This window comes from Rhynchophorus ferrugineus, unplaced genomic scaffold, assembly GCF_030347505.1.
Source record: "Rhynchophorus ferrugineus isolate W39M unplaced genomic scaffold, kcgeb_rfMv2 rfM3, whole genome shotgun sequence".
NCBI classification, from domain to species: Eukaryota; Metazoa; Arthropoda; class Insecta; order Coleoptera; family Curculionidae; genus Rhynchophorus; species Rhynchophorus ferrugineus.
Window position 1 is genome coordinate 22,593,700 of NW_027472582.1, and position 26,384 is coordinate 22,620,083.

Sequence of the window (26,384 nt, forward strand, 5' to 3'; positions counted from 1 at the left end):
ATGACATCTATATAGGTATCTTTCGCATAATGACGTTAGTATATTACTACCTATGGTTAGAATCACAGAATAACCAGTACTGTTTTGTGGTTAGGATATGTATTGTCTCAGCCGTTTTTCAAATTCTTATTTTACATGAATGCATTACATGTAATATTTTGATATAACGTATTATTTAAAACTATCTTTATTTTTTACTTTAATAATTTTCAATGCTTTTCTCATAAATGGTAAGTTGATAATTTAAGGTTATAAAAATATTTTTATTTTCTATATTTATGTTTAAAATTTAGAAGCACAATTCTGGAAATTAAATTGAAAATTTCTTTATTTTTATTTTTCCTCTTTCTGGTAATCATTAATATAACATATTTTTGTAGGATCCCTCAGTGCCGCCACAAGCTTTTGTACCTCCACCCGGTATAGGAACACCTCCTTTAATGCAACAAGTACTATTCATCCTATTATGTGTGTAGTGTTTTATTTTTAATTACTTTTAGGTTCCTATTCCGGGAATGCCTAGTTTTCCATCCATTATACCACCTTTTAGTGTACCTCCACCAGGGTTTGGTTCAGTGCCTTCTACAATTGGTGGAAGCCAGGGAGAATGGAGTGAACATAAAGCTCCAGATGGCAGAACCTATTATTATAATTCTGTAACAAAACAAAGTTCATGGCAGAAGCCAGATTGTTTGAAAACTCCTGGTGAAGTAAATATTGGCTAAATAGAGAAAATACTTTGGATATAATCTAACATTTTTTACAGTTGTTACTATCTCAGTGCCCATGGAAAGAGTACACTGCAGATAATGGTAAAATATATTATCATAATGTTAATACTAAAGAATCCAGATGGGTTATACCACCAGAACTAGAAGAAATTAAGAAGAAAATTGTTTCTGAAGAGTAAGTAGTTTTATGATGATGATATTAGTTGTGTTAAATAATTTCATGTTTACCTAAGGTCCAAACCAAAATCGACGCCTGTAACCCCAAAGGAAGTAACTAGTCCATTAGCAGCTCCAGTGTCTGGAGGAAATTCACCCAGTCTTTCAAGTATATTATTTTTATACAATTTTATAGAAAATATTTCTATTTGAGATTGTCATAATTATTTTAGATGCTAGTCCTGGAAACAAAAGTAGTGCTTTAGATGCAGCGATGGCAGCTACTTTAGCAGCAATATCAATACCCACACCTCCGCCAAAATCAGGTAAATTAAGACATAATATATCACTAATGAAATGATGCCAAATTAAATTATGCTTTGTTTAGAAAATATAAACTCATCAGCAAATGAAAAGAAAGAATCTAAAATAGCAACTCCAGAACCTAAGATTTTTAAAGACAAGAAAGAAGCAATGGAAGCTTTTAAAGATTTACTGAAAGAAAAAAATGTACCTTCAAATTCTTCATGGGAACAGTGTGTTAAAATTATATCAAACGATCCTAGATATGAATCGTTCAAAAAATTAAATGAAAAAAAACAGGCAATAATTTGCAGCATTATAATAAGCATACATTTCCTAATATGTAATTTATAGGTTTTTAATGCTTATAAAACCCAAAAACAGAAAGATGAAAAGGAGGAACAGAGAATCAAAGCAAAAAAATCGAAAGAACAGCTAGAAAAATTTTTAACAAATTCTGATAAAATGTCATCAACAGTAAAGTATTATAAATGTGATGAAATGTTTGGACATTTAGAGGTAAGTCAACATCATATATATATATATATATATATATATATATATATATATATATATATATATATATATATATATATATATATATATATATATATATATAATCCTTGGGTTATGTTATTAATGATTAATAAGCCTTATTTTTTTTATAGGTATGGCAAAATGTTAGTGATTCAGATCGTAGGGATATTTATGATGATGTTATTTTTGCTCTGGCCAAAAATGAAAAAGAGGAATCAAAAACATTAAAAAAAAGAAATATGAATAAATTAGCTGAAGTTTTAGATAGTATGACCAAAATTAATTATGACACAACATGGACTGAAGCACAGGTAATGTAGTATTATTTACTTAACAAATTATGTATTATGTATATATACAATATAGTGTATGTTGAACTGTTTTAGGTGATGTTACTAGACAATATAGCATTTAAAAATGATGTAAATCTTCTAGCCATGGATAAAGAAGATGCTTTAATAGTTTTTGAAAACCATATAAGAGTATTAGAAAAGGAATATGCAGAGGAAAAGGTACAGCACATGTTACATTTAAAAGCCAAAATTTAAGAGATTTTCATATAGGAAAGGGAAAAACGTCGACAGAAACGTCAATGTCGAAAAAATAGAGACCAGTTTTTAGCATTATTAGATCATTTACATGAGGAAGGAAAATTAACATCCATGTCACTGTGGGTTGAGTTATATCCTATTATATCTGCTGATATAAGATTTTCAGCAATGTTAGGTATTAACAGTTTATATTATTTAATTAATTGATTCATATAACTAATACGATTAGGTACTGTTGGTCTAATTTATAATACAATAAAAGCCTAAGGTACTTCTGTAACTATACTTATATTTTATATTTTTATATTAAGTTTTATTATTATTCTTTATTATGTATGATTTTGCTGAAATCTAATTCGTGTCAAATTTATAGATACTTAATTACAAATTAGCAAAACACCACTTTCAGGAAGTTCAATTTAAATTTCGACTGTATTTCGTATATGTATTATATTTTTTAGGTCAATCTGGCTCTACACCATTAGATTTATTTAAGTTTTATGTGGAAGACCTTAAAGCTCGGTTTCACGATGAAAAGAAAATAATAAAAGAAATTCTGAAAGAAAAAGAATTTGAAGTTAAAGCTTCGACAACATTTGATCAGTTTGCTACTGTTATATGTGAAGATAAAAGAAGTGCTACATTAGATGCTGGAAATGTCAAATTGACGTATAATTCTTTGTTGGAGAAAGTAAGAGGATTAATAAGTAAGTGACTTAAAAGTAAAGCTGATTTTATGTTCAGGCAGAAATTAAAGAGAAAGAAAGATTAAAAGAAGAATCGAAAAGGATGAAGAAATTGGAAGCTGGTTTGAAAAACTTGTTAAAAGATATGAATATAGATTTTGAACAGCCATGGGAAGAAATCAAATCAAAAATTGAAAATGAAGAGGAATATTTAGCTATTGAAAATGACGCAGAGAGACAAAGAATTTATAAGGTATTTTATATTTGTAAATATATAAACAAATTTACGTTCTTGGGAATATAACTTGATTTTCGTAATGTAAAAAAAACGTTAAATAGTATTAACTCAAATACTTATAACGTGAATATTAAACCGTAAACAATGAATTTTGTGTTTTTGTTTTATAGGAATTCAGGCATGAGATGGAAGAAAGTTGTTCACATCATCACTCACGTTCCAGAAAATCAAAAAAGAAAAAAAACAAAAAATACCGTTCAACTAGCTCAAGTGAAACAGATGCTGAAAAAGAAAAACATAAAAAAACAAAACACAAATCGAGAAGTGCAAGTCCAGAGTCCCAGGATAGTGATCAAGAATATATAAGTAGCAAAAAAAAGAAATCTAAGAAGAAACACAGAAAAAGGAGTAGATCTGTGAGTGTCTGATTTTTTTTTAATAGGATAAGGGTTTTGTATTCAATATTATTCTGTAAATGTGAAAATATACGATCCACATTAAATATCTTAATTATTTTGAGTTTACATGTTAGTTTTCTGTTGTCAGAGTACTCCGTCTGAAAAATACCGTCAATCAGATAATGACGCAAGGAGTGGTGAGATAAGTGAGAGTGAGTTGGAAAAACAACGTGCTTTGTTACTGGCTAAGCTGAAAGATGAAAGTGACTAACTATATTTGGAAATAATTTGTAAACTCGTCAATTCTGGTAATATAGTATTATCTGAAAATAAGCTATTTTCATCTGACTTGTTTTATTTCCACCTATTCATCCCCTCACGAAATAATAATTACGCCTTTCTTATGGGAGAATATATTAGTTATGGTTACATACATTTAGTATAATCATTTAATAGATTAAGACAATTTTTACAAATAATGTGTATTTAGTTTTTATGCCTTTACATTATATCAAAAAAAAATGTTTGTATATACATGGTAAAATATAACAATATTTACAATATTTGTGTTGCAACACTGTTTGTAAAATAGATGAAAGCACCTGCTAAGTTTACAAATGTTGCACCAAGAAATACGCCCAACCATTTACCATCAGACATTGTAACTAGACTGGCTGTCACATGTCCACAAAGTATGCCAGGAATTGTAGCTATTGTATTACTTATAGCAAATGTTGTTCCTGCGTGATTAGGTGCCACATCTACATGATTACTAAGATGACCTGCCGAATTACTTGCACTCAGTCCCATAGATATGCTTACTAAAATTAATGCAAACCATAAGTGTTCGACTACACCAAACATTGCTAAAAATAAAGCAGGTCCAACAAGGCCAATGCAAGTCATAAGCCTTCTAACATTTAGGACACTCCAACTTTTGTTCTGAAGAAGTCCATCAGCAATATGGCCAGAAATAATTCCAAATATTGAATTAATAATATAAGGCACAGCTGTTAAGCTCAAACTATGAGAATTAGCTCCTAAGAATGTGTGCATATAAGTAGGTAGCCAATTCATTATTATATAAGAAGACCAATTCATAGCGAAGTGGGCTGCATATATTGCCCATAATGGTTTGCTTAATATAAAATCAGCCCATTGTGCACTATGAGAAATCACTTTTGGCATATGTAGAGGTATAGTTTCTTCTGGTCCAAATAAATCTCTTGGGTATAAGCAATACCATAACAATACCCATAAAAAGCCTAAAGATCCAAACCAAAGAAAACATGTATCCCAATTAAAATGTGGACAAAAAATTGATGCAACAGTCTGTCCTACTGAACCAGATGCTAAAAGATATGAAAAAGCTCTAGAACGTTCTTCAACTGGTATACTGTGGGCAAAAAGGTGAAATATTGTTGGAAGACCTGTAAAATACCTTTTTTTATATATACGTTATTATGAAAGCTATAAAACTAACCTAAGCCTTCTGCAAAACCCAAAACTATTCGACATATAACTAATAATGCCACACTGCTAGCTAAATATGGAGTTACAAATGTTGCTATGCTCCATAATAACACACTACATATTAAAACATTCTTAGCTCCAAGTTTTGATGCCCAAAAACTACCTGTAAACAAGAAATGTTATTTTTGAATATATCACATTTGAATTTTCACATATTGAACTTTGCTTAATTAAAATATTGTTTCTATATGAAATGGAATTTCATTTTATTATAACAAATATTAAACAAACTTTAATTCACCTAAAATTTGACTGGTAAAGTAACCCAGAGCAAATGCAGAAAGTATCCACCCCTGCAAATGTAATGTCCATCTAAAAACTTTAGTCATTGGCACAATAGCAATTGGCATAATAACACGATCTGCACTGTTAATAAAATTCGCCAAGCTGCATAATGCAACTATACGAGAAGTTCGTGTAAACCATCTAATTCGTACCATTTCGAATTTCTTTTTTCACAAGTATCACAGAATATATTTTCATATATACTGTCACTTTTATATTAAAGCAATATCAACTGATAGCGCAAAATTCAATCATTTTAAATTTATTCATCAGAATTACATTATTTACACAATAAATGCCCTATTTTTGTAAAATTTCTTGCTCAAACTTTGTTTACTGGAAAAATTGAACAGCTGGCACATCAAAATTTCAAATCATCTTCTTTTTATAAGTTATGGCGGTAACTTATCATAGGATAGAAAAAAAGTTTTTTATATTTCAGACAATTTTTCTAAAAAAATAAGTAGGAGCAGATTTTTGGTGGAGGTAAAAAAGTAAACAATAATTTATTACGAAACACTTTATCGCTATAAGATAATAAATAATTAAGATTTAAATACATAATATATTAAAAACATTAATAAAATTAAGTTTACAAATTTTACTGTTTAAATTATTACAATTTAAGATTAAACATTAAAAATACATCAGGCATAAAATAGGCTCACTTTGAAGGACAGCATTATCGCATTGTAAAAATTCTTATAAGCAACTTAAAGACAGTGTCGTGATAACATTAAATGGAAAGGTATACTTAAAAAGTAAGTAATTTGTCTTAACAAGGGAGTATAACTTAATAAACCTCATACTTCAGTGAATAGATATTCTGACATACACACTGAAAATTAAAAATTCTTGTCAACACCCTCCTTAAGTTATAATTGTACAAGCTTTCAAAATTTAATAGACATAATATTATTTTAACATGTCTTGATTAAATTGTTCATTAATATTTGGACAGAAATATGAATTTAAATTAATGTTCACTGCCAAAATACATTAGGCTAATAATTGGCGAATTTCAATATTTTCTGCTGATTCTATATATGATTTTCCATCTGGGGCAAAACCATCTTTTCTAGCACCTTTCTGTAATAACAACTCAACACATGCCTTGTGACCTTCCCAAATAGCAGCTAATATTGGGGTGATACCATGTTTATCTTTTGACTAAAAAAACATTGATAATTGATCCTTAGGACATTACTTTGTGAGAATACTAACATTTACATCTGCGCCAGCCGATATTAAATATTCTATTACATCCCTTTGACCATAATCAGCTGCATACAAAATCAGCGGACGACCATCAACTTCTTGATTCACATCAACAGACTACAAATCAAACAAAATTATATATCAGTTATGCATTTTAAATCAGTTAGTAACTATTCGTAACAAGGGTATATTAAATAAATTTATACTTAAAATATAATAGAAAAATGAGGTACACTGACTCATAAAACACAAAGACTTTTCTAACCGGTAATTATTTACAGCTTGTTAATGATTGATTAAATTACCTTTTTCTCTATTATATCTTTTACTTGTTCCAAATCACCATTTTTTATGGCCCAGACAAACTCACTACTCATCTTTCTAATTATTATTAAAAATTATTGCAAAAACTTTTATTTTTGCAAACTATTTGATTAACGTCAAGAATACGGTGACAGAACTGGAGAGAGTACACTGTAGACAGAATAGATCATAAAATATTTAGTGAAACAAATTTAACCAACAGCAAAATTTTAAAATTACAAGTTTTTAAATGTTTTAAGGGCAGCTAAAACATTGGATAAAAAAACACAATTCAGGTATTATACATAATGATTATTCTATTTGAAATGACTGCTAATATTAATAGTTTCACAGTTGGCAATACTTGAATTTTTATTAATTCAATTCTGATTGTCAACTGAATTGTGTTTCTAACCTATTATATTTTTGGTATAAATTATTTTTATTTCTAATAGTTTATTTATTACGTATTACATTATAAGGAATGGCTTCTGGATTAGATAGTTTCGTAAATCGTATCCTTTTTTATTTAAGACATCTCTAGACGAATTTATATAATATTCTTAATAAGAAACAGATACTGTCTCAATTATCACATCCGACGGTAGAAATTTTATAGTAAGTTTAGTAAAATAGTTAGTAATAGTGGATATAGTAAGTACATAATTAATATGCTAACATTTTAGGGAACTCTAAAGGGTTTCGATCAAACAATCAATATTATCCTTGATGAATCTCATGAAAGAGTTTACTCTACTACTTCTGGAGTGGGACAAGTAATGTTAGGCCTTCATATAATTCGGGGAGACAATGTGTAAGTATACTTAGTTTATCAGTTTCTTTTCATAATATATTTTCTTTACAGAGCTATAATAGGATTAATAGATGAAGAAATAGATAATAGACTTAATTTATCTAGTATTAAAGCAGAACCACTAAATCCTGTTGTACATTAATAAGAAATAAATTGTTTATATAAGGATATATTCAAATATTTTTTTTAAATTACCCGCCTTCTTTTCAATTTTTGTACTATTCCATTTATTACAGCTTAGAACTAAGTTAGAGCTTAGATTTGAAAATTTATCTTCCCTTTCTTTCTGATATATCATGCTATATAGTGTTGTCAAGGTAACTGAAACCACGCCTTTTAAAAAATATCTGGACGTATGTCGATACTACGTATAACTTGACATTTATGGAGTATATATCGGTCCTTGTCAGATGTGCATAAAATGTTAACCGCCTCACTGGGAACAGAAACGGGAAGATAGAAAACTTCAGATTGCAAACAATTGAGAGTAATGCGGGTTGCTAGATCTCAGTATGTCGACCATTAGTTAGTAGGCGTCCGCCATTGTGGTATTTGAGTGGCCATATTTGTTCGTCCATCTTTTATAAACAACATAAAAGTTATGGCGGATCATCAACAACATGGAATGTGTGAAGTTGAAATACAACCGGATATACAGGAATACGTTGAAATAGAAGCAATTCCAGTTGATATGAGTGACACTGTTGAAACAATAGTAGAATGTGGAGAACCTATGATGTCTATGCAAGGTCTTGAAGGCCGGGAACTTATTTTAGAAACTCACGAAGAAATTGTTGATGACTCTGGAGATCCCTTAAGTTTATATGATGTTCCTGTACCTGACCAAAGTGATATGTACGTGGAAACCACTGCAGGACCATCAAAAAAACGCAAACATTTAAAACATAGAGGATTAATTAGACGGGAAAACGAGTTTCTCTTAACTGATATGCATGTGGAAGCTAAACCAAGAAAATGGGAACAGAAGCAAGTTCAGATCAAAACAATGGAAGGTGAATTTTCTGTTACGATGTGGGCTTCTGGAGCTAGTGACGGTATGTAAACATTGTTTAAATATATTTTAAACACTATGAAAATCGTATAATTCTATAAGACACTTGAAGGTCAAATAAGGTCACTATAAAAGCACTAATAATTAAGTATTTCTTATAATTAACTAGAGAAAATACAATATATTCACAAAAGTCCAGGAACATAACTGAATTGTTTTGGTTCACAGCGGCCATACTAATTTTTCTGCCATTTTTTAAATGGCCGCACAATTTTCAATGGTGGACAGTTATGGCGGCTGCCGGTTTATTTTCAAACATGGTTATGGTGTTCAAAGCTTTAATATTTTCCATAAATGATAAAGTAAATTTGGTATAGTAATATTGTATTATTACAATTTTATTTTAATGTACGTTTTCGAATGTTTGCTTTTAATAACTTATTTCATTTTCATTTATACTATGTAAACTGAAGGTAGGCAGCTATACCAGGTAGTTCAAATATATAATAAATATAACCTTTATCTTTTTTATAATTTAATTCAATTTTTAATACAAATTGCATTTGTATTTTCAAGATGTGAATATGGTAGCCAGCAGCAACAGTATTGAAGTAAATTCTTAGTCCTTGCTAGTTATGTGCCGTAGAATTCTAATATAAACTTTGGGACTTAAATTTGACATAATTCATGGGTTCTTTTATTATATATAAGTTTCCTTTTTGTCACATTTTAATTGAATATTTAATATATAATATTAATTATATATTTTTCATTTTTAATTTTATAATTCTTCATATTGGGAATAATACTATGTCAGTATTTATTAGTATATACAACATTTTGATATTTGATTTTATTAGGTTGATTAACAGGAACTAGTAATAGTTAATTTTAATTAATAACATTTTTATTTACATAGATGAGGGTTCAAATCCGGAACCAGATCCAGATTACACAGAATACATGGCGGGTAAAAAAATTCCTTCAGATGGAATGCCAGGATTAGACCTATCTGACCCTAAACAATTAGCGGAATTTGCTCGACCAGGTTTAAAAAGCCCTAGAGTGAGGAAACCAAATCAGGATATGACTGAAAGAACTATTGGTAAGTAATTAGACCTTACCAAGTTCATTAAATGAAATCTGTCTTTTCCTGTATATCAAGTCCTTCCTATTTTTAAAGTATTTTTTACATACTACTTAATGTGTTTTTAAATTGAAATTTTGTCATTTTATTAATCGGGAAGAGATATTTGTATCTTACAATGCTGTTTAGTGACTAAAGGCATTTTGTTATGTTTAAATCTTAGGGGTTATAAATACATAATATTACTGGTTTATTTTAAACAATTGACTTGTTTTATGAATTAAGTTTTCATATGAATGGATCCAATAGAACAAATTCACTCTTGCAGCATGCCCACACAAAGGATGCAATAAAATGTTTAGAGATAATTCAGCAATGAGAAAACACTTACATACACATGGACCCAGAGTACATGTATGTGCTGAATGTGGGAAAGCCTTTGTTGAAAGTAGTAAATTAAAAAGGCATCAAGTAATAAAGCTTTATTATAATATCATCCAAATATTGTCACCTTGTTAACTATTTTTTAGCTAGTTCATACAGGAGAAAAACCATTCCAATGTACATTTGAGGGCTGTGGCAAAAGATTTAGCCTGGATTTTAATTTGAGGTAAGTGCATAATTGCTAATATGTAGAATAGTACTTATGGTATTTAAATAAATTGAAGAACACAAGTAAAAATAGAATAATATATCATTATACATTGTTTAATTAGGATTTCCTATTTGTTTTAAAATTTGTTTATTTCATAGAACCCACGTTAGGATACATACAGGAGACAGACCTTATGTGTGTCCATTTGATGGATGTAATAAGAAATTTGCTCAATCAACAAATCTTAAAAGTCATATTTTAACACATGCTAAGGCCAAGTAAGTACCTTAGAATCTCTACTTTAAATTAACAATTATTTAAAATATTTATAGTGTGGTATTTTAAACATATTAATTATTTTAGATCAAGAAATAATGCACAGTCTAGGCCTTCCAACAATATACAAATGATTCAACCTCCATTTGTTCAAGTGGAGGTAGCTGATCCTGAATATATTGTTTATACTGACTAATAAGGGTAAGAACAATTTACTATTATTATTTATTTGCACATTCCCATATAAGATACTGAAAATAGTTATTGAAATGCTACTTATTGCTGTAAGCTAATATGAAATATAGAAATATTTTATTTATTTTCAATACTTTTTGGGTCAGAAATACATGTTCTATATGATTTTTATGCTTCGATATTTAATATACTTGTTATTAAATATTTTGTTTCAGATTAACTGTACATAGTGAAATACATTTTTAAATTAATCTACCTTGTAAAAACCAAAAATATTTTTCCTTTTAAAGATAATCATACATGATATAGTTACATATATATTTTTTCATCTTACTGTTTAACACAACTTTTATTTCTGTAAACAGTTTGTGAGTATACCAAAATATGAATGACAGGAATAAATACCCAAAACTATATTTTTAATTTTGAAAATACTACATTTTATTTATTGTTTTTTATTCTGGTAAGTAATATCAAAGTTAAAATGTTGAATTTGATCTTTGGATGATGTATTTTATTGTTATTGTATTTGTGCAATTTAATAGCATGAAAAATTAAGATTCCTTAGAAGTTCATTCATATTTATCATTCATGACTGATTTTGATTTTATTTTTGTAATTTGGATTGATTTTTTATTTTACTAATAGTATGGGATAAATTTACCAATAAACCCTACAAAGTTTTAAGTTTCTAGTTATAAATGATAAAACTTAATGTGATTCAGTAATATAATTAAAAGTCAGTGGTGTTTATTTTTCTAAAGCATCTTATTTAGTTTTTAATAGAGATTGTAAATTTTGTGAAAAAAATAACTAGTATGTAAGATTTTGCCTCTTGTACATAAACATGAAAATAAATTAATTTTTTTAAACAATTAAATATTTGAAGTTTTATTAATTCTTAGGTAAGATTCAATAATTACTCATTCAAAGATGTGTCATTATTCATATTTTATTGATTTGTTCAATTGCATGTATTGAATGAATTAATTATCTTCAGAAAAATTATACATGTATTTAAACATATATCTACAAATATTTAAATGACATTAGCAATGTATTATTATTGTGTGGAGTATCCCTTGTTTTTAATAAGCCTTGACTAAGGATTGTCTAAATGGATATTGCATAAATGCAAAATCATCATCGACGTCTCATATTAAGATATGAAACTTAGCAGCTAATAACGACTTCTGCAACGCTTATATTAGCTATTATAAAATATCACACTTGGAGTAAAAAAAAGTGGAATGCGAAACAACTCAACGCAAAAGCATCGAGAATGCTAAAAAAGTTAGCTTATACACAAAAAATCCATTAGCTTCGTTGACATCACCGAACCAGAATGTTGGCGGCAAGGGTCTAGAAATTGATGCGCAATGACGACGTATGCAGGCCAGACGAGTATATCTACATCAATATTGAAAAATTTGTTTTAACTTATAATACATACCTGCACAGGAACTATAGAAAAAGTGCTCCAGAATTTGTAGGAAGTTATCGCTTACTGATATTGTCATAGAGTATTAAAAACTGCGCAGTATTCAACACTAGAATTTCAACTTCAGTATTACAAATCTTTATAGACCATATTCCATGTTATAATAATATTTTGACTGGAAGGCCAATATTATTTCATTCATATTCACAGGAAAATGAAACTCAAAAATGTTGTATTATATTATATTTTTAGCTGTTTTATTTTTTAATATACTGAAATGGATAGAATATTAGTTATTTTCTCGTGACCAAGCACCCGCATGTAATTTTTCATTTCTTAATGTAAAATGTCGTACCTGGTAGCAAATAAATATATTCGTAGCTTCCAGTATGGATCGACCATTTTAATATTATCAATAATGAATATTTTAAAAGTAGAATATTTTCTGCTTCTGTCGAGAATTATGGAATTCAAACAAAACTCATATTGCACAATGACATCTCAAAGTAATATATTTAGATATATTTTTTTATTAATGTTAATAAAGACGATCCATGGAGCTAATAAAAATCTAGCATTCCTGTTGTTTTGATGTCTGACTATTTCTAAAACCTGGTGGGCTGGAAATTTGTGAATTTAGATCGTTTGTAAACCAATTTAAGTTTTGTGGTGTATTTAGACGTGTAAACGTATTGAAATTTGGCTGCAGTTGTTGTGTGAATGTTGAAAAATTTAGTTGACTATTGTTTTGAGGATAGTCAAAAGACCTCAAAAGGCCATTCTGTGAAATTTGTTGATTTCCTAATGGTTGGATAGGGGGGTATGTTTCTCTGACTGATGGCGGTATTTGAGCTAGTTGAAAATTCCGACTGGATGATAGAATAGCTGGATCTAATACTTTCCAATCCGTGCTCGTGACATCTAAACATACCAACTTTTATTATCTGTAAATATTTTTGATGTGACTTACTTTTTTGTGGTTGTTGCATTTGTGTATTGAAATTAGTAGGCCAATTATTTGAAGAATTATTTACTTGTTGGCTATTTGACATTTTAAGGAAAGGTAAAATTTTGCTGCCTGTAAAATAAAGCATTAAACTATCTCTACTCAGAGTAATTTTCAATAAACAATCAACACTATTAACGTAATTTTTAAAACTACTAAAATTAATGCAATGACAATACCTTTACAATCTTAGCACATACCCCAACATTGTGTTTAAAATACTATGATACTTGATTTACAAAAGAAAAAACATTTATTTAACATTAAATAGTTCTTACCAAAGGAATTCATATGTGTTTGCTGTTGTAAAAATCCAGGTGGTGGTGGAAGTATATGGTTACCATTTTGATTATTCTGTACTAAACCATTCAACTGATGCTGACCATTTCGACCTAATAAATATATACATTTATTATAAAATTACACATAGAGTTTGGAGGACATATTACAATAATTCAATTTAGACTGAATTCATACCTGAACTATTTATGGACGTTTTGTGGTTTTGCTCATTTGCCATCATTTCTGCTAATGCCTTTTGTGTTTCTTGGAAAGGATCAAAATCTAATTCTGCTTCTGAATTTCGTGAATTTTGTGAGGGTGGAGACATTAACTAAAATTTTTTCAAATCAGGAGGATTTCATTCTGTTTGATACAATCAATTTAAATAATTTACCTGTTTATGATATAAATGTTGTAAAGAACTTAAACCTGAATTTAATAAAGAACTATCCCCATTTGAATATGTTGGTGTTGATAATCCATTTTGATACACAGTCTGAAATAATTTTAGAACAATACTGTATAAAAGTATGGATAGACGAAAAAGCTAAACATAAAGTTGTTAATTAATTGCAGGGATATATTGATTTTTCGTCCCATCCCAAGCTTACAACTAAGAAAAAAATACAAACCGTTTGAGCTCCAAGATAACTATTTTGTGAAATTCCGAGATTCATTAATTGTTCTTCTAACTGTTTTTGCGGCAGCATATTGTGATAGGGATTGTGAACACCATTTAAATTATTTGGGTAAGGTGATGAACTAGGTGGCTCCTAAAATAAATATTTAACAAATTTATTTAATATAAACAAAACGAAATTAATACCTTTGAACTATATTTGTGATAATCACTGAAGAATTTTGACATATTATGACCTAATCCATTAGACATATGGGCCGCAGGAAGAGGTGTGTTAGTCTCGTGTGTTCTGACATTAAACCCGTTACTTTTATTGGTTAAAACATCAATTAGATTCTCTTCTAATTTCGGCAAATCGTAAAACCCAGAAAAATTATCTAATCCTTTTTCGAAGGCATTCTCTTGGATCGTTACAGGTCCGAACCCGGGGAAATTAGATAACTTACTAACATCTCGCTGTGATAATTTCTGTTGCAGCATCTCCTGTTCTCGGAAACGCTGGCCAGCAAAGCCAAACGCAGCTGCCCAGTCTTCAGTTGTATTTATACTTGGTAATGTATCAGTTAAAACCTAAAATACACAAAAATTCAAGCAAAAAAAAGCATAAATTCGATAAATCGTTCATACTTGATGATTTTGTTCTTCTTGTAACGCATCTCCTCCTAAATGTCTGTCAGCATCACTATCTCCATTTAACCTAGACTCGTCTTTATTTTCCCTATCTGATAAAACGTCAAGGGTACTTTGTATTTTGTTAAATCCACTAGAGCTAAAATATGAGTTATCTTCAGATTCACCTATCAAACCACTAGACAGTTTTGCTGTTAAAGGAGTTGTTGTGTGAGTACCGCTGCTCGTCGCCGAACTATATGCAATAGTAGTTTCTGTACAAATTGGAGGTGTACCGACTTCAAGAGGTGGTGTCTGGGTAGTCGATGGGGAAGGTGATGGATTAGAATTGGCCGATAGTAAAGACGACGAATCTGAGTCTGTTTCTTTTGCTAAAAACAAATTTTTCTATAGTCCAAACTTATCTTGATAAACAATTTTACCTTCCGTTTTACTACTATTTTGACTATTACTAGTATTTGAACTATTTTTTTCTTGAATAATTTTACTATCATTAGAAGTTTTTGTGGCATTACTTCCTACAATTTCCTTGTTTCTAGATTCACTGACGTTATTTTTTGTCTTTCCTTTTCTACCTTTATCCTTTTCTTGCTTCTTTTCTTTATCTAATTGAGGCCAACTTTCCTTACTTGTTCCGCTAGATTCCTTATTTGATGCATTTGTATTTAATGGGTTAATCTAGAAAAAATATATTTATAATAAAAAATTATGTATTTATTTAAAATTGGGTAATATTAAAAATATATATTATAAGGGTTCCTAGAAGAATTTACCTTACTTACCCCTACTGTCCCATCCTTAGTACTTTTATTGGACTGTGTTCCTTTGTTTTCTGTTGCACACATTGGTCCATTCTGTGCCTTTGTCCTTGCTAAAAGTTCTTCATGAAGCTTTTTTTCATATTCTTGGTGTTTTCCTGCGTGCATTTCTTCTTTAGAAAAAATTGCTTCTGGGTCACCTTTAAATTTATTGTATATTATATACAATCTGCAATATAAAACCGAATTAGATAAAACTCACCATTTTCGTGTAAATACATGCAATCTAGTTTAGTACATGGCTGGTGTTTCAAAAAGGTAGAACAGTACTTGGTAGTTCCTAGACTTGACTTTATTACCCTATTGTCTATTGTAACATTATTCACAGCTTGTATGGCCCTTAATGCATCATCACTCTTCATATAAGTTACATAGGCACCTAAAAAATATTTATAAATCAATTTCTTTATGGAACAAATTACCATATTCAGAATAAAACATTATGAGACATAACATAATTGATTGAATGGTATTTGTGTTAAATAATGAAAGAAAATGATTTTCTATGAAAAAGCCAGATCTAAACAGGAAGTAAATATTCTGAATAACAATTTAGAAAAAATCTTAGAAACGTTAAATAATATCAAGTAAATAAATGACAAATTTGGATATATGAAAAAATAATTATGCAATTTTTGTTCTATATTCTAATTTAATAATTCACTTTATAATACTAATATATGTATGTGTTTATTGTAATATAGCAGACTACCATAAAAATATTTCTTTGCTTACTTGCACTGGGTCCTTGGGACCCCGCATATGATGTTGATTGGTTAATAACCACTTTGTGAATTTTTCCAAATTTTCCAAAATACTCATGGCGTTTTAAGATATCAGGGTCTGCAAGTCTAGGTGGCAATCCAACCACAAATACCTTTAATAACACATTAATTGATACTAATAACATTAGAAAGAAAGTTCAAAACATACCAAATTTTTCTGTACTATCCTAACACCCGTTAGATATTTTCTACCCTCTGTTAACTTGGCTTTACGTTGCTGATCACGCTGCCTTTTCTCTGCTTTCAACTTGGCGACCTATGGCAAACAATAATATTATGAAATAATGGTGAAATTACATTACTTAATCACGTGAGACAATACATACCTGTTCCATTGATAAAGGTATAAAATCAGCAGGGTCTTCAGAATATGCCTTTCGGCAAGCAGGACACAGGCCGCCATTTTCATCTAAACGGATTCGATGCCAACAGAAGCGACATATCTAACCAAAATCAGAAGGCTATAAATTGGTAATATGATGTGATACTTTCGGTTGCAAATCATTGCAATCAAATTTTAAAATATAAAGTCAATTAGTTTAAAAATATATTTATAGACATGGTAAACACATTTTTATTGTGTAAAAACCACAAAATCCCTTAATTTTGTTATGAAAATATTTATATGTTGATATATATTTGTAATGTGAGTCATATGGAACCCTGGAAATAATTAATTGTGGAAATTGTGGAAATGGAAAAAGTAATAAAGCTTGAATTAAAAAACCTACTTTAACAAATAAAAGACTTATGTATGGATATGAATACATGAATTATAAATTAATCTTTTAGGTTAATTAATGTTTCTTATGATGAGCATAAATGAGAAATTGAAATTAGACAGAAACATAAAATATAGGCTTTTATAAGCAACCCTGTTATATTTTACCTGATATCCACAAGTACAAGGGAAAAAATTTAAATCATCGACTTCCAAAGGCTCCATACATAAGGGACATTCTACTTGTTCCTCACCACTTTGATTTAAAACTGACATGTTCCTAAATCTCACTTTTTACACTGTAAGCTTGGCCTGAAATAAATATATACATTTTAAAATGAAAAAAAGAAACAAATTAATATAATCCTTAATTGTTAAACTACAAAAAAATTTACATTAGTATCTTCGAAAAATCACCTACAGCTGTTATTACATAAAAACTGTTGGTTTTAACAATTTATCAAAAAATATTGAATTAATGTTTTTACAAAAACACTTATAGATAAATACAGTATATAGTAGAAAAAACTGTTCTTGAATACATAGAATTATACTGATGTCCACCTTTTAAAATTCCTTTGTTATGATCGCCACATCTGATAACAGAATATATTATAACAGAACACTATTTAGAAAACTGCTAACCTTTCTAACCTTTAATATAAACTTTAAATTACTTAGAACAGGTAAATGTAGTATTTATCTGGCAAGATACACCTTCAAAATTAGATAAAATGTCAAAAAAATTGGAACATCTGTCAAATTACTGCCAAGATCATTTTTTCTTCGGAATACTCAATGAAAAGTTAACTTTGCCAAAAAGACATTAAAAAATACTGAATATAACTGGTCCACGCACGAAAATACTAGTAAAATCTTTACTCCAAATATTTCCTTATATGCAGAAAAATTTTCAAGTCCAAATTTTCTATGAATTTTATGCAATAACTTTGTAATTTCTCCTATGTATTGATAAAGTTACCTTAGCTTCTTAGACCTACTTACACACCAAAATCCAAAATTTTCTTTGAAAGTTATAACCAGAAATAAATCACAGGTATTACGTGGAAAATCCTTATATTTACTTACTTTAAATTTCTGATTAGACAGTTACCAATATGGCGACTTTGATCTAAATCATTGCGCAGACATCGACGCAGTGCGCTTTTACTGTCATTTGACAAAATCATTTAACTAAAAATCCTTACTTCTATCCTTTTCTATATGAGTAATCGAGTGGACAATATAGCGTAAAAATACAAACGATGGATATGTAATATAAAATCTAAAATTTAAACGAATGATTAAGTCAGGTCTACATGATAGACATGGATATACATTCTTAAGTGATTACTCATTTTAGGTGTAATAATAAATATATCATAAAGCACAGAGGATATTTCAGTATTTATATCTCAATATTTTGTGAAATATATTAAGTTTTCTCATGATACCATGTTGTGTAAATATATTTATTTAGTAAATTAATAATAAGATTCTTCTATTTGGTCGTTTGTAAACTTATAATATAATATATTTCATGTATTAGTTAAATATTATATAACTTTTAAAAACATCAATAAAGTGAAACACATATTTGCTTTAAAAAGCTTTTGGCCTATATTATTATATTTTTAAAACGTCAAAACCATCTGTTTGATGTCATGCTTTTTTCAATATGTTATACCTTTAAATTTGTAACGGGTCTCGTTTAATAAGATTTCTATTTGAATGTGATAATGACTTTAAATGATTCTTGCTTATATGCGGCTAGTCACAGAATTCCTTTTTATCATAAAAATGGATTCATAGAAGAAAGACAGTTGAGTACAATATTATCTGACAATGGAGAAAGGATTGTATGTAAGATGATTTTGTTTAAAAATGCATTACATTACATTTATTTTAGCAAATTAAACTAAGAGATCTTTCAGACTGTTGTTTCAACTTTACAGAAAATATCAGTATACGGGAATTTGAGAAAATTCGTGTAAACCAAACTTTGGATATAAACTATGGTGAATTTAAAACCAATATTATAGAAATGTTACATCAGTTTCAAACAGGGGAAATGTAAGGTTTTAAAATTCTGTTTGTAAATAAAATATATTATTTTGATCTTAGATATTTAAAAGGAGAACTTCAGGATAAGAAATGTCTACTCACATTTTATACTAAATCGAAAATTAAGAATATTATATTTTTGATGTTAGAACTACATCTTACAGATCAAAGTGAAATTATAACTGAAATGTATTTAGAAATGAGTGAAGTGCAGGTATACAATTTGTAATATTTGACAATATATATACATGCTATAAATATGTTGTAGAATACTAATAAAAGGTTACAAAAACAACTTTGCATGTCAAAAAAACAAGTACAAGAGAAGGAGTTGGAGGTTGAAAAATTGGAAATTACCAAAAACATTATAATGTCTCAATTTTGCAGAGTAAATTTCATTATAAATCAATGTAAATTATCGCTATATATATTTATTTGTAGTGTTTTCAGCAAGTAGATGAATTGTTTTCAACAAAAATTAATTATATCCAAAATCTAGTATTAAATAAAATGTGTATTTTTAAAACCCAAATTATGAATTTACAGAAACATGTTGAATCAATAAAGAAGGATAATGATTCAAAGGCCATTAAAAATAAACAAATTTTGGTTAAACTTCAAGATTTGCAACAAAAGGTAAACAATAATGAAGATATTATATATAATTTGAAAAAGGAGAATTCATCTTTAATTATGTTAAGAGTTAATTTAGAGAGAAGTATAGCAGATTTAAATAGAACTATAGAGGATCTCAGAAATATAAATAACAAAATGGAAGTTAAAAATGTATGTAATTTAACATTAATAATAAAAATTCAGTTGGATTATTTTATGATTTTTAGAATGAACTAGAAAATGACTTGAAGAAATTCAGCATTATAGTTACACAAAAAGAAGATAAAATTAGTGAACTTTCAAAGGATTTAGTTCAAGCTAATAATATGCTGGTAGGATTTAATCAACAATATGATAAAAAATCACAAAAGGTGCTTAATTTTTATATTAGTACCAAAATAATATGCTATAATTACTGAAACATAATTAAGAAGTAATTTTTTATTACTATGGATAAAGTATATGTTAAAAATGTAATTATTGCTAATCAATTTAGGTTGAGGAATTACAAAGTGCATTATTAGCAAGAGAGAGATTGTCGAATGAGCAAAAGCTAAATACAAATCATATATTAAAATCTTTTGAAGAATATAAAAAAAAATTTAATGATGACAGTTTCCAAGAACTTAAAACAAATTTAAATCTATGCAACAGAAAAAATGAAGAATTATTAGAAGATATTCGGAAACTAAATAAAAGTAAGTTTTAAAAATTAAAAATATTGTAGTACTATTATTTAATTTTATAGTTAATGCATTATTGTCACAAAGAGTCAGTCAGGGATATCTACATGCCTAAGTTTATAAATAAGTAAGTCATGCAATTGTATATAACTGTTTATTGTTGTCGGATATTATGCTCAAAATAAATTATTCATCAAAGTTTTATGTTAATCTATTTTCAGTAAAGTTAAAAACCAAAACATTAATGTGACTGTAGATAAAAAAACAACAACAAATTGTTCAGTCTATTTTAGTTTATTTGCATTCAGAACTAAATAAATTTAGCATCTTTCAAATACTTTATATAAATTTGGTAAATTTGCTATTTCCAGTACTCCTCCATTATCAGAAAAATGTTTTGGTGGCAAAAAGTACTCCTTTATAGCTGGATATAATATGTGTTCTGTAACCCACTTCCATGATTTTCCAAATACATTGTCTTCATTTGGAGCTTTTGCAAAAAATGTAGCAGTTTCTTGTGCAAACGAGTCAAAACATTCCTTTTCTGTATCCCACTTAACTTCCGTAGCGAGACGTATAACATACAAAGGCAAATTTAAAGCATCTGGCACATAATTATCTGTAAAATGAGGAAACAATATAATTGATGTATTATACCAAATCCGTTTTTTTAGCTTATTAGAAATTAAATAATTTGATTGCCTGATATTAGTTTATGAAGAAAAATATAAAATTATGACAGAAAAATTATATACTATAAAATGGTTATACCAAGTAAGATAGGCAACGTTCTAAGTTTTCCTTGTTCATCGATATTTAACGAAAAATACTCATTAAGCATAGGTCCTTTTTCAACTAAAATTTCACTTATTCTTTGTGCAAGTTCATCTTTAGGTCCGTCATCTTCTGTCCATCCAGCTTCAGCTAAATTTAATCCTATAAGGGCGAGTTCTTTTATTGACATCGCATCTTCAAATCTAAAAATATTTTAATGACCTCTCAAAGTATTTCACGTTGATAGAAAATACTTTGCGTTACGTGTGTAAAGAACATTACCGATAACTGTCGAAATTTTGAAAGTTGTATAGTATTAATTGATAAAAAAATGCCTCTAATATCAAGTTTGTATTGCATAGTAATAATTGAGTATTATACTGGATTAAAGCTTGATTTGGATTTATTGATCCTACAAATACATGCTGTGCAAATGTTTCTCTTAATGTTCTATGACAATTGTTCTCAACAGCTTTACGTAATTTTAGAATGCTAGTTAATTTAGTTTCAACCCTAAAAAATATGCCAACATTCTATATGATCATACCTTCTACAGAAAATTAAGTATTCTACCTTGTAACTTTTTTAATCAAATGGGTACTAAGAGGTTTCTGACATTTTTTAGCTTCTTGTGCTTTTAAAGAAATTTCCTTCGTTTTTTCATGATCATCTATTTTGCTATATGTGGTATTTATTCCAACTTTTGTATTTTTTTCATAATCTCTATTATCAAATTGTTCTTTTGTAGTATCATTTCCCACATTTAGTGTATTGTGATTTGCATTGGTTTTTTTATTTTGTTTGATAGTCTCTTAATGAAATAGACAATTTATATATATAGTAATATAATTATTTGTATATAAACTAACCAGTATGATGAACAATATTATCTGATGATTTCTGAAATAATTTATTTCTGAAATCATTATGATCCTTCAAAAATTCTTCATGGCATTTCTCATAGTCTTCTTCATTTAAGGTATTATTAATTTTGATTTCCTTATGAGTATTTCTAATAGTTTCTTCTGTAGCTTTTTTTATTGTACTGACCTCAAAGAATTTATCAAGTTTTTGAAGATTAGAATCGGTTCTTACCTAAATAGTATAATTCATTATTTATTTTTATATTTCAATATTATTATATTTACTATATATTTTGGTTCCACTGTTAAATTACTTGTTTTATCAGCACTATTTAAAGTTTCTTTTGTGTCAAAATGCATAGTTGGTAATTTAGCCTAAAACAAGAACTATAACATATTTTTTAATAACATTTTGTAACCTAAATTACCTGTGTGTAAAATATTCTAGCACTGTTAGAACCAAGCAGTTTTTCTTCTAAAGCTGTCGTTATAGATTCAATTATTTCTGCTTCATTGAGAAAGTTAACTTCATGTTTGGTAGGATGTACATTCACATCAACATTATAGGAATTCAATTCTAAACTTAAATAAACAAAAGGATGATTGTTTTTTGGCAGATAAGTTTGATAAATAGCATCTATTGATTTCTTTAAACCTGAAGCAAAAGATGCATATATACGTATAATATATAAATAATAATCAATTTACCTTGACAATCCACTAATCTATTATTAATAAATAAAAAGAACTGATACTTTTTATGGGAATAATTCACATTTGTTATATACCCCTTTAAATTAAATTCTAAATCTTTGTTTTCTATATGAAATTCTATTAAACCGCTAAAAGAAATTCATATCAGTTTTTTTGAATTTTTGTGTGGTATTCTATACCTTGCTATAGTATTCCCATATATAAGCCTAACATTTTCTATGTGATTTGAATTTATGGGTGTCCTCAAATCATTTGATGATGTATGTTTCTTCAAAGCAAAGCCTGTTTTAATTATAGAAAAATATGGAACATAAAATATAATATACAAACCTACTGTTGGGTTATGTATTGCATATTTAGTAACTAAATCATATATTTTTTGATATTCTTCAGATGGTGTCCTTAAAGCCTGTTTACGAACAGTCATATTATAAAATAGATCTTCTACAGTAATTACTGTCCCTTGATTTCCTGCAAGTGGCTTGGGCTGGCCCTTCAATTTTCCGTCATTATACTCAGCTCTGAAACATACATTTAAATACAAGAAAAAATATGAAAATCCTCCCTTACTGATAAGCACATATATCCATTTTAGTTTTTGAGGTTATAGATAAATGGGCTACATGTGAAATGCTAGCTAAAGCTTCTCCCCTAAATCCAAATGTAGCTATTTTTTGTAGATCTTCAAATTCTGTTAGCTTTGAAGTAGTGAATCTCTCACAAATTATTTCAAAATCTTCTTTACGTATGCCTGTTCCATTATCCTGAATCTAAATAAATATTGAATATATTTAAATTAAGCAGTAAAACTAATGTATACTTGTAATAATTTAAGTCCTCCGTTCTTGATTGTTATTTGAATGTTTGTTGATTTTGCATCTAAGCTATTTTCTATCAATTCTTTTAATGCATTCACAGGTCTTTGTATAACTTCACCAGCAGCTATACGATTAATTACATCATTATCAAGTTTTTTAATCACACCTACTTTGCCGCACATTTTCGAATATTATTTTTCAAATTCAAATTTTTACGGGTTATGTTCTCAAACTTATACTTAACAACCATAGAATACGATTGTTTGCCACCATAGAGTAATTTAAACAAATAATCACAAAATATTGAGAATGAAAAATACGCCCATAGAGAAATAGAGATTTAACTAAATAGGAAATTTTTGGGGTAAATGATTCCCGACGTCCAACATGTAGAGAATACCTTTAATATAGCGTTGGGAACTATCGACTGAAAACAGTCGAAAGAGTCGATAGTCCCAAAACAGTCGATAGTCAAAAAAATTGCGACGGTTCGAATGTTTTTTTGCATTCGTGATGTCAGACGAAGATGTACGAATTCTTGTATGTATAAAATGTGAGATAGGAAAGGACGGAAATAAATGTTTGGAAAAGTTAATTTTATGTATATATATGTATGTATATATACATAAAAAATGTATATATATTCATTCACGTGATAACCTTAAAAATGAAAAGGAAGATAAAATTACTAATTCTATTATTTTGTAATAAATAAATTAAATTTAAAGGAAGAATGATTACTTTTATACTGAATGTTCTGTGGATGTGTAAAAAGGGATCGAATAATAACACCATAAATGTTTTATCATATTTTAGTATATTAATTGCTATTTTTAAATAACAGCATAATAAATATAAATAGTACAACTTAAATAAACCCTAAAAACTAAAGGTTTTCCGTAACCATAACTACTAAATAAAAAGTAAACTTATACCTAATCATTAAAAAATCTATTCTGTGATAAACCTAAAAATGATCCTACAATAACTACCACACCCTTTTTAAATAAAAGTTTTATTTATTTTTGAATAGAAATATTTTTAAATTACTGTGTGTTATTATGTTCAACTTTTCTCCCGTGAGGACAGATGTTGCGGATGTAGAGGAATATTTTATGTGTAACTGATATAATTCAGGTAGTTTCACTTTATGGGTTTGGCGAAAATCCAATGTGTTTTCCAAACGCCCAATAAATGGAATTTCCAAATACTGCTAAATCTGTAAAGTTGCTGCAGTACTTGGAGTAATTACTTCTTTCATTCTAGTAATTTTTTTTATCAAAATATCTCCAGATATCAATACTTTCTTGTTCAGTAGTTTTGTCTTGAATTTCGAGTTGTGAAACTATATTTGTATTTTTTGAAGTTAGAATGGAAGATATCTCTTTTGTGATACCTTTTTGTATTGCCTCAGCATTATTAGCAATACCAAATCCTGCTTTTTTAAATCTAGGACCTAAAAATGTGGATTTCCCGCATATCGTATTCAATTCTAAAATTGCCAGTCTTTTATTGATGACATCTAATAGACAATTTTGTCATTTTTTCTCCATCCACTTGTTAAAATCCTGGATTTGATGGAATGTTGCAGTCCTCTTATTAACCATATAATTAAAGACATCGTTGAGATATCTTTCTCCAGATAACTCGGTAGTCATTATTTCAATGGGCTTTAAAAGTTGAAAACATTCTGTTAAGATATTCCGTTCGTTAACAAATAAAAACTGTGGTGCTCTTCTTAATAGCCAACAAAATAAATTGTTGAATATTAAAGTAAAATTTTCCTATCAGAAAATGTATTTATTACAAATATTTAATATACTTTAATTCACCTCTTTACGGTTAATATTTTTAAAAGAAATTTAACAACTGCTACTGTAAATTTGAAAAATTAAATATTTTGGATCTATGCAATTTCTGAAACCTTTTTTTTTCTGAACCTAATTTTAGTTTTCAAGATTTTAGGAAAATAGTTTCGACAAACAAGAAGCTTGGACAAAAATCGTGAAAGTTTATCAAAAAAGTATTACCTATTACACCAGTCCAAAGTATTACCTACTATACCAGTCAAAAGTATCTTACTATTTATCATTTACAATTTAATTTTTAGGACCTCGAAAACTAGCATTCCAAAATGCTGCTATATTAATTGACAATATATAGTTATTCACAAGCAAACTACAAAAAAACATAAAACCACATATATTACATATAAATTTCCATCGTTACAAGCCCACAACCAGGGTGTTCGCAGCAAGTATCATCGACATTTGAACAAACTCCAGAAGGTAATGGTAAAGTTTGTATTCATTCAGCCAGTATCCCTCTTTCTGCTCATTCTTACTATTAATTACTTGGCTCTATAACTTCAGTTCAAATGTTCCTATAAGAGCAAACAAAGTTTTATGTTTTACCATAGTGTACATATCAACTTTTGAAAAATTAAATTATCTATTGGATAAAATATTAAAAGTACTAACAAGGTGTGCTATATACTTTTGAGTGAAACAGGTGAACAGAATATTACGAGCGAAAGACTCAGTTTGTTTTCACTATAAGAAAACAAAAAGACAGAACTCTCATAGATCCTACTAAATTGATGGCGCAAAAAA

The 26,384-nt window shown here is 28.4% G+C and overlaps 8 protein-coding genes and 2 long non-coding RNA genes across 14 annotated transcripts; 4 read left to right on the forward strand and 6 right to left on the reverse strand.

Annotated features, from left to right (window-relative positions):
* Positions 1-65: 65 nt before the first annotated feature.
* On the forward strand, positions 66-3,933 carry Prp40 (pre-mRNA processing factor 40). Its single transcript, XM_076398492.1, has 15 exons — positions 66-230; positions 381-449; positions 501-710; positions 767-906; positions 965-1,056; positions 1,121-1,213; positions 1,276-1,490; positions 1,545-1,709; positions 1,859-2,038; positions 2,114-2,239; positions 2,291-2,453; positions 2,740-2,969; positions 3,023-3,217; positions 3,373-3,618; positions 3,749-3,933. The coding sequence occupies exons 1-15, from the start codon at positions 228-230 to the stop codon at positions 3,869-3,871; spliced, it is 2,250 nt and encodes a 749-aa protein (XP_076254607.1). The 5' UTR covers positions 66-227; the 3' UTR covers positions 3,872-3,933.
* LOC143192813 (uncharacterized) lies at positions 243-654 on the reverse strand. Its single transcript, XR_013004883.1, has 2 exons — positions 495-654; positions 243-435 (listed from the first exon to the last, which is right to left on the reverse strand). It is a non-coding gene; the product is annotated as an uncharacterized LOC143192813 (long non-coding RNA).
* A 133-nt stretch (positions 3,934-4,066) lies between the features above and the next one.
* LOC143192806 (uncharacterized) lies at positions 4,067-5,800 on the reverse strand. The gene is made up of 3 exons (XM_076398493.1): positions 5,375-5,800; positions 5,084-5,236; positions 4,067-5,030 (listed from the first exon to the last, which is right to left on the reverse strand). Exons 1-3 carry the CDS (start codon positions 5,571-5,573, stop codon positions 4,156-4,158), a joined length of 1,227 nt encoding a protein of 408 aa, XP_076254608.1. The 5' UTR covers positions 5,574-5,800; the 3' UTR covers positions 4,067-4,155.
* A 123-nt stretch (positions 5,801-5,923) lies between these two features.
* Positions 5,924-7,111, reverse strand: LOC143192819 (myotrophin). 2 transcript variants are annotated; one of them, XM_076398525.1, is made up of 3 exons: positions 6,980-7,111; positions 6,643-6,753; positions 5,924-6,588 (listed from the first exon to the last, which is right to left on the reverse strand). In XM_076398525.1, exons 1-3 carry the CDS (start codon positions 6,980-6,982, stop codon positions 6,418-6,420), a joined length of 285 nt encoding a protein of 94 aa, XP_076254640.1. In that variant the 5' UTR covers positions 6,983-7,111; the 3' UTR covers positions 5,924-6,417. The 2 variants fall into 2 exon arrangements, with proteins under 2 accessions (XP_076254640.1, XP_076254639.1); XM_076398524.1 differs by having other exon boundaries at positions 6,942-7,110.
* A 191-nt stretch (positions 7,112-7,302) lies between these two features.
* On the forward strand, positions 7,303-7,931 carry LOC143192820 (U6 snRNA-associated Sm-like protein LSm8). The gene is made up of 4 exons (XM_076398526.1): positions 7,303-7,454; positions 7,517-7,557; positions 7,626-7,753; positions 7,805-7,931. Exons 1-4 carry the CDS (start codon positions 7,424-7,426, stop codon positions 7,893-7,895), a joined length of 291 nt encoding a protein of 96 aa, XP_076254641.1. The 5' UTR covers positions 7,303-7,423; the 3' UTR covers positions 7,896-7,931.
* Positions 7,932-8,240: 309 nt separating this feature from the next.
* Pho (pleiohomeotic) lies at positions 8,241-11,798 on the forward strand. Its single transcript, XM_076398522.1, has 7 exons — positions 8,241-8,808; positions 9,685-9,870; positions 10,181-10,323; positions 10,383-10,462; positions 10,606-10,725; positions 10,811-10,924; positions 11,134-11,798. Exons 1-6 carry the CDS (start codon positions 8,355-8,357, stop codon positions 10,917-10,919), a joined length of 1,092 nt encoding a protein of 363 aa, XP_076254637.1. The 5' UTR covers positions 8,241-8,354; the 3' UTR covers positions 10,920-10,924; positions 11,134-11,798.
* A 789-nt stretch (positions 11,799-12,587) lies between these two features.
* Positions 12,588-18,380, reverse strand: Cnot4 (CCR4-NOT transcription complex subunit 4). Its single transcript, XM_076398517.1, is given in 16 exon segments — positions 12,588-13,266; positions 13,268-13,437; positions 13,644-13,757; positions 13,843-13,978; positions 14,042-14,143; positions 14,280-14,420; positions 14,474-14,857; positions 14,915-15,288; positions 15,340-15,595; positions 15,700-15,875; positions 15,938-16,114; positions 16,471-16,612; positions 16,669-16,776; positions 16,847-16,963; positions 17,410-17,553; positions 18,224-18,380. Coding segments are annotated over 15 exon segments (2,841 nt in total). The 5' UTR covers positions 17,518-17,553; positions 18,224-18,380; the 3' UTR covers positions 12,588-12,930.
* Positions 18,381-18,617: 237 nt separating this feature from the next.
* Positions 18,618-26,024, forward strand: LOC143192817 (uncharacterized). Of its 3 annotated transcripts, XR_013004884.1 has the most exons (10): positions 18,619-19,100; positions 19,151-19,314; positions 19,366-19,519; positions 19,574-19,693; positions 19,747-20,091; positions 20,148-20,291; positions 20,417-20,618; positions 20,669-20,730; positions 25,731-25,820; positions 25,883-26,024. XR_013004884.1 is itself a non-coding variant. In XM_076398520.1 (8 exons), exons 1-8 carry the CDS (start codon positions 18,981-18,983, stop codon positions 20,716-20,718), a joined length of 1,299 nt encoding a protein of 432 aa, XP_076254635.1. In that variant the 5' UTR covers positions 18,618-18,980; the 3' UTR covers positions 20,719-20,801. The 3 variants fall into 3 exon arrangements, 2 of the variants coding, with proteins under 2 accessions (XP_076254635.1, XP_076254636.1); XM_076398520.1 differs by lacking the exons at positions 25,731-25,820; positions 25,883-26,024 and having other exon boundaries at positions 18,618-19,100; positions 20,669-20,801; XM_076398521.1 differs by lacking the exons at positions 20,669-20,730; positions 25,731-25,820; positions 25,883-26,024 and having other exon boundaries at positions 20,148-20,353; positions 20,417-20,556.
* Positions 20,879-24,181, reverse strand: Mlh1 (DNA mismatch repair ATPase Mlh1). Of its 2 annotated transcripts, none has more exons than XM_076398519.1 (12): positions 23,775-24,181; positions 23,525-23,724; positions 23,289-23,475; positions 23,134-23,222; positions 22,949-23,082; positions 22,669-22,895; positions 22,526-22,615; positions 22,247-22,472; positions 21,951-22,188; positions 21,660-21,890; positions 21,375-21,580; positions 20,879-21,222 (listed from the first exon to the last, which is right to left on the reverse strand). In XM_076398519.1, exons 1-12 carry the CDS (start codon positions 23,952-23,954, stop codon positions 20,924-20,926), a joined length of 2,307 nt encoding a protein of 768 aa, XP_076254634.1. In that variant the 5' UTR covers positions 23,955-24,181; the 3' UTR covers positions 20,879-20,923. The 2 variants fall into 2 exon arrangements, with proteins under 2 accessions (XP_076254634.1, XP_076254633.1); XM_076398518.1 differs by having other exon boundaries at positions 23,134-23,236; positions 23,285-23,475.
* On the reverse strand, positions 25,959-26,355 carry LOC143192821 (uncharacterized). The gene is made up of 2 exons (XR_013004885.1): positions 26,253-26,355; positions 25,959-26,155 (listed from the first exon to the last, which is right to left on the reverse strand). It is a non-coding gene; the product is annotated as an uncharacterized LOC143192821 (long non-coding RNA).
* Positions 26,356-26,384: the final 29 nt, after the last annotated feature.

Bases quoted from the DNA above. Each gene is read 5' to 3' on its own strand.
- LOC143192819 (XM_076398524.1), bottom strand. From the start codon at position 7,013: ATGAGTAGTGAGTTTGTCTGGGCCATAAAAAATGGTGATTTGGAACAA. The intron at 6,754-6,941 runs GTAATTTAATCA...TTTGATTTGTAG, and splicing joins AAGATATAATAGAGAAAAAG to TCTGTTGATGTGAATCAAGA. The intron at 6,589-6,642 runs GTTAGTATTCTC...ATGTTTTTTTAG, and splicing joins CGGCTGGCGCAGATGTAAAT to TCAAAAGATAAACATGGTAT.
- Prp40 (XM_076398492.1), top strand. The intron at 711-766 runs GTAAATATTGGC...CATTTTTTACAG, and splicing joins GTTTGAAAACTCCTGGTGAA to TTGTTACTATCTCAGTGCCC. The intron at 3,619-3,748 runs GTGAGTGTCTGA...TTCTGTTGTCAG, and splicing joins ACAGAAAAAGGAGTAGATCT to AGTACTCCGTCTGAAAAATA.
- LOC143192820 (XM_076398526.1), top strand. From the start codon at position 7,424: ATGGCTTCTGGATTAGATAGTTTCGTAAATC. The intron at 7,558-7,625 runs GTAAGTTTAGTA...CTAACATTTTAG, and splicing joins CCGACGGTAGAAATTTTATA to GGAACTCTAAAGGGTTTCGA. The intron at 7,754-7,804 runs GTAAGTATACTT...TTTTCTTTACAG, and splicing joins ATAATTCGGGGAGACAATGT to AGCTATAATAGGATTAATAG.
- LOC143192817 (XM_076398520.1), top strand. From the start codon at position 18,981: ATGACTTTAAATGATTCTTGCTTATATGCGGCTAGTCACAGAATTCCT. The intron at 19,101-19,150 runs GTATGTAAGATG...CATTTATTTTAG, and splicing joins CTGACAATGGAGAAAGGATT to CAAATTAAACTAAGAGATCT. The intron at 20,092-20,147 runs GTATGTAATTTA...TATGATTTTTAG, and splicing joins ACAAAATGGAAGTTAAAAAT to AATGAACTAGAAAATGACTT.
- Mlh1 (XM_076398518.1), bottom strand. From the start codon at position 23,954: ATGTGCGGCAAAGTAGGTGTGATTAAAAAACTTGATAATGATGTAATT. The intron at 22,473-22,525 runs GTAAATATAATA...TATACTATTTAG, and splicing joins CAGTGGAACCAAAATATATA to GTAAGAACCGATTCTAATCT. The intron at 21,223-21,374 runs GTATAACCATTT...CTCATTTTACAG, and splicing joins AACGTTGCCTATCTTACTTG to ATAATTATGTGCCAGATGCT.
- Pho (XM_076398522.1), top strand. From the start codon at position 8,355: ATGGCGGATCATCAACAACATGGAATGTGTGAAGTTGAAATACAACCG. The intron at 8,809-9,684 runs GTATGTAAACAT...TTATTTACATAG, and splicing joins GGCTTCTGGAGCTAGTGACG to ATGAGGGTTCAAATCCGGAA. The intron at 10,726-10,810 runs GTAAGTACCTTA...TAATTATTTTAG, and splicing joins TTAACACATGCTAAGGCCAA to ATCAAGAAATAATGCACAGT.
- LOC143192806 (XM_076398493.1), bottom strand. From the start codon at position 5,573: ATGGTACGAATTAGATGGTTTACACGAACTTCTCGTATAGTTGCATTA. The intron at 5,237-5,374 runs GTGAATTAAAGT...TCTTGTTTACAG, and splicing joins CTTTACCAGTCAAATTTTAG to GTAGTTTTTGGGCATCAAAA. The intron at 5,031-5,083 runs GTTAGTTTTATA...GGTATTTTACAG, and splicing joins GGGTTTTGCAGAAGGCTTAG to GTCTTCCAACAATATTTCAC.